Source organism: Orycteropus afer, unplaced genomic scaffold (assembly GCF_000298275.1).
Source record: "Orycteropus afer afer isolate SDZICR_OR568_19922 unplaced genomic scaffold, OryAfe1.0 scaffold00395, whole genome shotgun sequence".
NCBI classification, from domain to species: domain Eukaryota; kingdom Metazoa; phylum Chordata; class Mammalia; order Tubulidentata; family Orycteropodidae; genus Orycteropus; species Orycteropus afer.
The window spans coordinates 1,682,984-1,694,072 of NW_006921982.1; the positions used below are offsets into that span (position 1 = coordinate 1,682,984).

Sequence of the window (11,089 nt, forward strand, 5' to 3'; positions counted from 1 at the left end):
TGCCTTGAGCCAAGATCCATCTGACAACAGCTATGATATCCCTTGTTCACATCTCTTCTGAATCCGGCTTGAACCTCTGGAAGGTCTCTGTCAATAGACTGCTGCAAACATTTCTGAATTATCTTCAGTAAGATCTTACTTCCGTGCTATATTAATGATATCGTTCTATAATTTCCACAGTCTGTGGGATCACCTTTCTTTGGAATGGGCACAAATATGGATCAAATTAAATATTAGATTCAAAATATAAGTGCAAGTGAAATATCACCAACATTTATATATGTACCACTTGTGAATAACCACATCATGAATATATAAGAAAAAGGAATTAAAAAATACTACGTTTTCAGTCAGGAAATATGAAGAAGAAAGGGGTCAGGATTCTCTTTGGGAAAAAAAAAGAAGAAAGCCAACTGACAATTATTGTAATTTTCCATCTCTGCTTATGGTTTATCCAGACAGAGCCTGGCCATCCTCATAACGAGCCGTTTCTAACTATATGAAACAAAGAATTAAAAGTGTAAAATGTTTGTGGCAAATCTCGATAATCTGACTTGTTGCAGTTCTATCTCATAATTGCCCTAGAAATACCAGTGCTAAAAAGAGTTGTTTTTATTTCCAAGAATAAGAGCTACATGAACCCAGCAATGGCATTATTTCTAGTATTATTCCAGGTATTTTGCATTAATGGTACCTTCCTTTTTTCTGCACCAGAGAAAACAGGTCTTAGCTATAAAGAGTATCATGCATTTCAATTAAAGGGTGTGAGAAGTAAATTCTAATTCTTTCCCACCAGTCATTAATACAAGATTGTTCTGGAACAATGACCTAAGACCCACACCCCAAAGTTTTTACAGAAAATACTTTAATTGATTTCAATAAAAATGACATAGGGTCCACCATTAAATGAAGGCATTCCTTAATGTGATAACATGACTGGATATTCTTTGTTTTTTGTTTTGTTTTGTTTTTAGCTTTCAACTTTTCCCCTTAGAAAGTAAAGATTACTTGCCCTGAAGTTTCTGCAATGTATTCCTCTTTTACCCTGGCTAGCAGTACTCATCCCATCTCTCATAGCAGACAGAATAAAGAGATTATCTGAAATTAGGAAGGAAAAACATTGAAAGCAAGATATATGATCAACAAAGATAATTCCTAGCAGTGGTGATAAGGTTGGAGACTAAAAATATATTCAAAAGATATTTAGGTGGTTGAAACAGTATGACCATATATCATAGTTCTCAATACTTTTCTTCCAGTACCAAATATTTTCTTATTTATTGTCAAGAAATACTTAGACATTTCCCAGTCTCCTCAGCAGCTAGGTATAGCCAAGTAAGTAAGTTCAGGCCTGTAGGATATAAGTAGAAGTCAATGTGACAATGTCTAAGTCACTTTTAGGACAAGCTACTTGTCTTAGATCTTCTCTTAAGTTGCTCCCTGCTAGAAAGAAAATAGCAGTGCACAGAAAAGTGACCATGAAAACTCCAACCTTGGACCGTTCATTTCTGCTTGGCAACATGGTTGAGAAAAGAAACTTTGCATGGTGCAGATGGTTAAACACTCAACTGTGCTAGACAAAATACTGGAAGTATAAATCCATCCAAAATTGTCTCAGATGATAGGCCTAGTGATCAACTTCCAAAAGGTCACAGACTTGAAAACACTATAAGGCAGTTCTACATACACATGTGTTGCTATGTGTTGGAGTCGACTCCAAGGCAACTAACAGCAACAACAATGTGGCTGGTAAATAATATCCTATCTTAATTGAGCTCATAGCGACCCCTCCTTGGGTTTCTGAGGCAGTGTCTCTACGGAAGTAGATTGCCCAGTCTTCCTTTCGAGGAGTGGCTGGTAGGTTTGAGCTTCCAGCCTTCTGATTAGCAGTCAAATGCCTTAGGCACCATGCCACCAGAGCTCCCATATCTTAATTGAGCCACTATGATCAAGGTCTCTGCTACAGGAACTTAATCTGATCAATACAATGGAAATTCTAAACAAGGCAGAAGTACAAGAAATTAATCAAGACTGTGTATGAAACATTTTCATTCATCAAACATTAATTGAAGTTTAGTAGTTCGATAAGAGAGGGAAGATACTGGAATTTTATATTAGTAAGCAGCAAGATAGCTTTAAAGATTTCAGAGTAATAAAATTATGTTATCAAGGAAGAATCTAGGAAAAGAATTGGAAAAATTTGCAGAAAGATTGCTAAAAGGCATACCATCACCACCAATTACTGACTATTCTAAAACTGCACATCACAGAGTTGCAACAGCAATTCCATTTTGGTGTTTAGTACTAACAGAGTTTATTACTGGAAACATTATTTCTTTATGAAAATTAAATTTTCATTTTAATTACAAAACTTGACTCAAGGAGGTCAGAAACAGAAATGGCCAATAAAAGACAACAGAGTTCTAACAGCCTTTAATTAAGAGCTGTTCAGTTGGCAATGCACACTAAATATAATATTACTTTTTTGAGTAAATATTTTCTACTGCTTCCTCTGAGCCAGTTAGTGTACCAATGCTAGAGCACTACTACTTGTCCGTAAGTTCTTCCAGTCACCTCAGTGGACTGTGACTGAGGGGAAGTAGGTTATAATTCTATTCCTAGAGGGTTTCCACTGTTGAATGTGATAGCCAAATCTGTAAACTAGTAGAGGTATAAAGAGTAGAAAAGAGAAAAGGATTTCTATAAACAGGAAAATACATGTTAAAAATCCAAAAGCTTATAGGAGTTGTTGGTGTGTGTAGAAGACTCAAAGAAAATATCCTTTTATAACTAATTGATTAAATTCTGACCCAGATCAAAAAACCATGAAAACTAAAGTTATATAAGAACATAACATGCCACCCTGGATCAGAATCAAGAAATGGGAAAACGTTCCACCTCGTTGTCTGATTTTAAGAATAGGGAAATAAAGCTTTATAGCAGTACATAGTGTTCCTTTTGTATATCTATCTGAAAAATTTAAGCATATAATCTCAAACAAACTGGATTCTCATATGGACCAGGCAGGCACGCTGTGACATATAGTTAAAAGCAAATGATATAAGGAGATCATGCTCTCAATTATGAAATACAGAAAACATCACCAGGACAAAAAAAAAAAACACCTTGGTGTCTTAAAGACATTTTAGAAGTGTTTTCTGCTTCCTTCTGATTGGTATTTGTCAGAATGAGCTATGATGAACTTACTAAATTTTCTAATCACTTTAGACTTCTTGATGACTCCTGGTAATCTAGCATCAGCTATGCATAAGATTCTGTCTTAGAAAATAGCAGGTCAGTGAACTTTCTCTGACCTGCCTTCCTCATGTGACGCCTGACTTGACAAAACTCGTTAAAAACTCACTGCCATCGAATAGATTCCAACTCATAAAGACTCCATTGGACATATTAGAACTGCCCCATAGGGTTTCCAATAGTCTTTTACTGAAGCAAACAGAGTGCAACATCTTCCTGCAGGGCATCCAGGCTCTGTGACGTGAACCAGTCTTAAACCTTTACTGATGAACATGGTAGAGGTAGGGTAAGGGGAATAAAATGGAAAATGGGGAAGTCAAACCACAACCATGGACTGAAAGCACAACTAGAACTGAAATTACAAGAACAGGGGTCAAGACAGACAATGCTATAATTCTTCATTGGCCCCAGAATTGTTAGACTGCCTATTGCATCTCTTAAGTCAGTTTCCTCTCTGATTATTAAATCTCTTCATGTTTTAAACAATACAAATAATAATCCAATATATGTATTAGGACATGCTACAGCATAGTGGCTAAGACACTTGCCTGCTAACCAGACGGCTGGCGGTTCAAACCCACCAGCCACTCCTCGGAAGGAAGGTTGGGCAATCCTACTTCTGTAGTGATACTGCCTCGGAAACCCAAGGAGGGGTCGCTATGAGTCGGGTTTGACTTGACGGCACATAACAACAACAACAACAACAACAACAGTTTTCACCAGTTCTAATCTCAAAATGTAGATACTGTATACAAAGTTTTATAAGAATTTGTAAACATAATGCCTACAATCATCCAAACATTAGAAGAAAAAATAAAAAAATACTCATGATAATGGAAGGAATAAACTGTAAAAAATTCCCAAGGAAAGCCTATGTTTTTGGCTATGAGGAAATATATGTGGTTATCACAGTTAAAGACATTCATAGTGAGGAACGAGGAACACTAAAAATGTACACTTCCAAAATTGGATATCCCTTACTGAGAAAAATATTCTGAGAAAGTGAGTAGTGATATACTTTGTTAACTTTCTACAAATTCCTAATCTTCTTTAATTTAATTCTGGCACATATTGTACAAAATAAAGCAGTAAAACTCTGCTGCCTATTTCATGTACCACCTAGAATAAGCCCTATGTCCTAAGGGTATGCTTGCTATTTAAGAAATATAATCGTGGTGAGTCATAAACCAAAAGAGAATACTGAGAGAAAAGTCTTTAAAGACTCTCTTGTTTTCATGTGTTTGATTGTTGTAGTTGTTGTTATTTTATTATTATTATTTATTATAATGCCTTACAAAGCAACAGAGCACTTGATTCAGACTAAACATAAAAACCCATTGCTTTCTTTACTTTCTAATAGTAGTAGATGTTGATTGACTCTCAGGCCTTTACTCCTCTGTACTTACAGCACCATGCAAGTACACTGCCATCGAGTTGGATCCGACTCATAGCAACCCCTCCTTGGGTTTCCGAGGCAGTGTTACTATGGAAGTAGATTGCCCAACCTTCCTTCCGAGGAGTGGCTGGTGGGTTTGAACCGCCAGCCTTCTGGTTAGCAGTCTAATGCCAGGAAATAACCCACAGCATCAGCCATTATCTCTTACATAATCTGTACATGCAAGAACCGCAAAAGAAATGAAAAAGGGAAATAAAAAGAAAACAAAAAAGATTTACTTACTATTTGTTGTTGTTGTTGTTATGTGCCATGGAGTCGGCCCCGACTCATAGCGACCCCTCCTTGGGTTTCCGAGGCAGTATCACTACGGAAGTAGGATTGCCCAACCTTCCTTCCTACTTACTATTTAGTCTCCTTAAATCTGAAAAATGTCAGCTTACAACTTGAGTACCTCTGACACACTTCAACCTATATTTTACATTTTCACAGCATTTTATATGGCCTTTCAATTGTATTAAGGTGAATTTTGTTAAGCCACAGGTAGAACTTTAGCACTATTTTCAATACATCTAAAGGGAGCTCTGGTAGCATAGTGGCTAAGACACTTGCCTGCTAACCAGACGGCTGGCGGTTCAAACCCACCAGCCACTCCTCGGAAGGAAGGTTGGGCAATCCTACTTCTGTAGTGATACTGCCTCGGAAACCCAAGGAGGGGTTGCTATGAGTCGGGTTTGACTCGATGGCACATAACAACAACAACAAAGGGCAGTAAAGACATGGAATAAATTTAAATTGAAGTTGATTATGGTCTCAGTAGCAGAAATAGTAAACATTTCTTAAAGTTCAAAATGAACCCCAGCTATTCTTACTGACATACAAATCTAACCAAAGCCATTTGAATTTTGATTTAAAGGTACAATCATGGTCCCCTCATATGATTTATGTAACATTAACACGTGACCACTATTACTTTTGCTATATTTTTATTATATCACTCCCATAATATAGCATTTGCGGTCTTCTCATACATTTTTGTTTCTTTTTCATCATTCTTCATCATTCTATCAACTTCAGTGGAATTAGTAATGCAAGAGTCGATGATCATATTATATCATGGATTACCAATTAACTCATTGGTTTTCCAATTTCATGCACCCTTGTTACATAATGTATATGGTTTAATTAATATTATACAATGTAAATGTTTGTAATGCATAGTTTTTGAGCTATTTGGACTAATAATGATTCAGTTTACTCACAATTATTTCCAACCCTCGTAATAGATATATACATGCACTTGTAACATGCAAGAATGCAGTGAGAGAACGCTTCACCTATGCTTTTGTGAAGGTACTGATAGGTTTGTCTGTCTTCCTAATGACTTCTACACTTCCCCCACTGAGGAACTGTGTGTTCTTGATTTGATTGCTACTGAATCGAGCTAAAAAAAAAAAAGTAGGAAACAGCATGCAACCAGTGTATATACCTAACATAAGCTATTGTCTGGGGTTTCGATTTTTTTTTTCTTGTTTTTGGTTTTTAAGATCACATAATTATACTGTGAATATAATACATTGATTCTAACTTCTCTATTTACTTTAAAATCTGTGGAATTCTTTATATCCCTTTAGGTTAAACTTAACTTTTATTTTTTGTAAATCATGGAGATTAAAATGTTGACTAGAATTGTTTTACTAATAACAAATATGCTGTTTTCAAAAGGATAAAGTTTATCTGTATCTTTTTAATTGCATTCTCGATACTTTCAAGGGCAAAAAACTAGCACAGCTTCATAAAATGAGTGTAGATAATATAGAATGGTCAAAATTATTTGACGTTTGTTCCATGTTAATACTTATTCATTTAATCCTGCCTTTGATTTTATTATTTCTCTGTGAATTATATTGGAAGAAGTTTAGAAAATCAGTGATTAGTAACAGTGGCTCATATATTTTCTATTTTCACGTAACACTTCATATCCATGCTCCTTATTTCTAAAGCTTTATTACTTACAAAATACACTCTCATAATTATACTACATATAATATATATTAAGAGCAATATTTATTATTAAAACCATTCAATTACAGTAGTGATAACTTGATTTTCAAATATTATTCAAAAGAAGGCATTGTTCAAAACTTCTGAAATACCTGTAAAATAACAGATTGTATAAACCAGTCAAAAAAGAAGGGCAAAGATTAATTTCGTTATCAATTACTGTGAGACATCTTAAAGTTTTGTTCTAAATGAAAGTAAATTTATTTCTATGGAACCAAAGCACTACACAAAGGGCTTCAGTTAAAGTGTTTTGACAATAAGAAGTTTAAAGTTCCTTGTTTCCTTGCCTTAGTTTAAACTGAATTATTTCAGATATCAATTCTGATGCAGAACACTGAAAGGTATATTCATACAGCACATTCTTAATTCAAGCTATTCCCTGTAACTATGTGCTTATGATTGAAAATGAAATAAAAGTAAACAACATCCTAAAAGACCAGTCAAAAATTTAAGGTAATGATTCACTGCAAAGGTAAAGAAAACAACAAAATAAGTCATTAAATGGGTGGTCTAAATAAGGAATTTATATTATGCATTCTGGGTTACTATTTGAGAAGCCAAAGGCCAGCACACATTTTATCATGTAAATAATAAGCAACAGGTGGTTAAAGGGGAAACAATGATAGCAATTATCTCTCCATGCTCTCCTAAAGTCATCTTTGCAAAAATATAATTGCCTCACTAAAATGGTAATATTAAAACCTGATCTGTGTTTTTCAAATAAATCATTATTACATTTTCATGCATTTCTTATACTCAATAAATCCTTTATTATAAAAGTTTAACATAATTTGATGGACTTTTTCCTGAGATCATATAAGAGTAACTAAATATACTACGGTATCAAAGTATTCTACTCTATTGAAGTTGGTGGCATGAATTCTAGAATGTTTAATTCTCATAGCAGGCAACTCAGCTTGCCTCCATATCTTGAACCAAACACATTCACAAATTGTCTCAGAGTAGACTTGTTGCTCGCATAGAACCTAAATCAGTCAGACATTATGGATAAAGGCAATGTTAGAGACAAAGGAAAGGATGTACAAATCCCCAAGATATATTACACACAGAATAAAACATTTGCATTCTCAATAACAATTCAATAAAGTTTGTTGCAAAAAATCAAGGAATATTTAGATACTCAAGATTTAAAATACATGTTAGGGAAGAAAACCAAAAACATATTTTTTAAAAGATTTTAAAACAGCCATTGAGTAATAAAACATCATAATGTAAAGTATCGTTAAAATACTGACAAAACAATCTGTTTTCCCAAAGGAGGGCATCATGAACAGAAATTCTTTTCCAGGTTTAGAAATATCTCACCTTCTTGCTTGGCTTTTTGATGGCATTGAATACTAATATATACTTACATAAAACAAATATGCAAGGGTTTGCTTTTATAAGAACATTCATTTAGCAATAAAATGATATTTAAGCTTTGTTCCTAAAGCATGTAAGACAAAGTTTTCCATCAAATACTATCATTCTCATTTGTGTATCTATTACCTAACTCGCATCAAGTAGCTTCACCTTTATTTATAGTACATATTAGTGTTTTTACAGGGATCCTTTTTGTCAGGCTAAGCAACATCGCAGCTTTGGCTTGTCAGTAACTTTATGTAAGGGGTGTTGGGAGAAGAGTCAGGAGGAAAACGAACGTAGGCTTTCATTTATAGAAATCGTGACAGGATGTGAGGTGATAAAGAAGTTAACTCATCTCCACGCAATAGATTGCAGACCGATTCCACTAGAAATTCTCTTAAATACCACAGTAAAAGAACAGCAATGTGTCAGTGAATACCTCTTGCTCCCATTCAGGTCAAATGACCTTTAATAGCGTGCTGGGGGCATTCAGCAGCAGCCAGGGGCAGCCCTTCACTTGGACAAACAAGTTGACTGCGTGGAGAGCAATCCTGCTCTTCATAGGAGCGACTTTTACTAGGTTCCATTCAGATCAGGTGAAAAAAAATGAGTACCATGTCAAGGCCACTGGCTTCAAAGCAAACAATTGATCCTTGGGAGTCTTCTAACCTGTCTCTGTCTTAATAACCCCTTAGGAAACTCTCAAGATAGCCTACAGATGAACCCAGTTGTAGCTGCCACCTGCAAAACAAACGTCCGCAGTTTTTACGGCAGTGATTCATTTTAGAATAAAACGTAATCGAGTGCATCGCACTGGATTAAAGTTAATGCCGAAGCACAAATCTGATCAGCAATTTTATATAATCAGGAGCAGTTCAACTTCTGCCGACTGGCGCCGCCAAACAACCTCCCACCCGTGGAAAGCGAGCATTTATAAATCTTACATCTTCCTATCTCCCCCCTCAAATTCCTTAATGGACCATTAGTAACGGGATCGATCCTAGTTACTTTAGTAGCAATACATCGCCAAGGCACATCTGCCGTATACTAGTGCCAGAAACACCATTCAAAAAGTTGAGAAGGTAGATACAACGCTTTACAAGCCTTTAGTGGGCAGGTGAGGGAGGTATAGAGGAATAGTGGGTAAGCGGAAAGAAGATTGGACACCTGGTGAGATCCGAACTCTTGAATATCCAAAAAATCTTCCACATGCACTAGCCAGGATTGGGGCATACTGTACCGCTAACTTCTCCACCAGCGGTGCGCGCTACCTAGTTAGCCAACACCTCTCTCCTGGGAAAACTGAGCCTAGCCTCTACAGACCACCCTGCCGCCCTGGCCCCAGCCTCAGAGCAGCACGAGCCCGCGCGCGTGCCCGAAGACGGAGGTGCGCAGCACTTACGTCTCGGAATTTGTTCCACTGTCCGACTTCCTTGTCATACTGAGAGATTGTGGTGAGCCATTGTTTATCATCCAGAAAATTAGCGCCGTCCGAACGCCCCCCGGCCGCAGCCACCGCGGCGGCATCAGCAAAAGCCTGACTGCACCAAGCGGCTGCACACACACACAATACGGCTGATACCTTGAGCATCTGGGGAAGGAGACACAACCGGAGGGGTGGACAGTGTCAAACAAGGAGTACGAAGACCGGGGCGACTCTGGGAAACATGCATCAGCAACGACCGGGGTAGAAGGACTCTACGTGCAGGAACGTTGATGCAGCCTCCCCGCAGGCTTTACCCCCAAACCCGCGCACAGACAAACCAGCAGACCCGGGGGATGGGAGGTGGGTATAAGGAAGGAAGCCCCAGCCGCAGGACCCCATATGGGCAAAAACGCTTCCAGTAACATCACCTTGTTCTGAGCCGGTACAGTGCTCGAAGCTCCTGCTGGAAATGTAGCCTTGCGCTGCTAACTCACTGCTTTCAGGAGCTGCCGCACGCGCCGCGGTCTGGAGCAGTCCACTCAGCTCCCTGCGCCCGGCGCTCTCCCCCCATCTCCACCCTCCCCCCCACCCCCGCACTGCTCCCTCGCTTACTCCCCTCGGTTCACCCCCTCCCTCCCCCACCTCCTTTTTGCTTCTTCCTCCACCGCCTACTATTCCACCACCTTCACGCTCTATCCAAGCGGCAATAGGCTCCGGAAGCGACGCTTGGCTGGAGCCAGAGGATGCATTAGCTCCTCGCCTTGGACTCCTTATCTCGCTTTCTAACCTCTCCCCTCCAGAAGAGGTTCTCACGTTCAGGAGACAGCCTGGTTTCTCTCTGCTCCTGCATTTATTTAACACTAAAAGGAGCTATCTCCCATATTTGCCTCTGCGCTGCAATTTCGGGGATACCCAGGCTGACTTTGGAAATGAACTCTGAAGAAAACTTTATGCATCACCAAATCAAGAATCGCTCTGGACTTTCTATCTTATAGGACTGAGCTCCGCTCTAAAGTAAGCCCATGTGTTGGACCTTGAGAAATCTGTTTAATCTCAGAAAATTTAAGTTTGTTTCCATGAATTTATGGATTATTACAGATGGCAAATTTACATATTGACGGGTGGAGATTCCTTCCTTTCTTCCTTCCTCCCTTACTTTTTTTTTTTTTTTAAGGGACTCTTTACCACAGAAGAAGTTTGAGAATACCTAAATCTCGCACATATTGTAGATGCATTTTCCCTTCAAAAAAGTCATTTCACAACTATATTTTACGTTCTAGAATCTCAATCAAAAACTTTTAATGCCCAGTATATGTCTTCCTCCTGCAAAGAAGGAAAACAACTTTGAGATCAAAACACTAATTTAGGGTCCAAAACTTTATTAATGACAAAATAATTACCTCTCCATTGCCTTTTCCATTTACCCTAAATAAACTAAAACAAAATAAGTGGTAACTCCGTATAAATAAAATCTGATCAAGGGAATCTCTCTCACATGGAGAATTTAGGTTAAGTGTATATTAAATGTAGATCAAGAGATTTATGTTGCCGTAAGGAGCTGAAATGAAACTGTATAGCTCTACCTA

General features: G+C 37.8%; 1 protein-coding gene across 1 annotated transcript in view; it reads right to left on the reverse strand.

The window, feature by feature from the left end:
- Nucleotides 1-9,668, reverse strand: part of SPOCK3 (SPARC (osteonectin), cwcv and kazal like domains proteoglycan 3) — a 1,090,476-nt gene extending 1,080,808 nt beyond the window's left edge. Inside the window, exon 1 of the mRNA XM_007953465.2 lies at nt 9,480-9,668. Coding sequence (XP_007951656.1) covers nt 9,480-9,668 — 189 coding nt within the window. The remainder of the gene's footprint in view (nt 1-9,479) is intronic.
- Between the last annotated feature and the right edge of the window lie 1,421 nt (nt 9,669-11,089).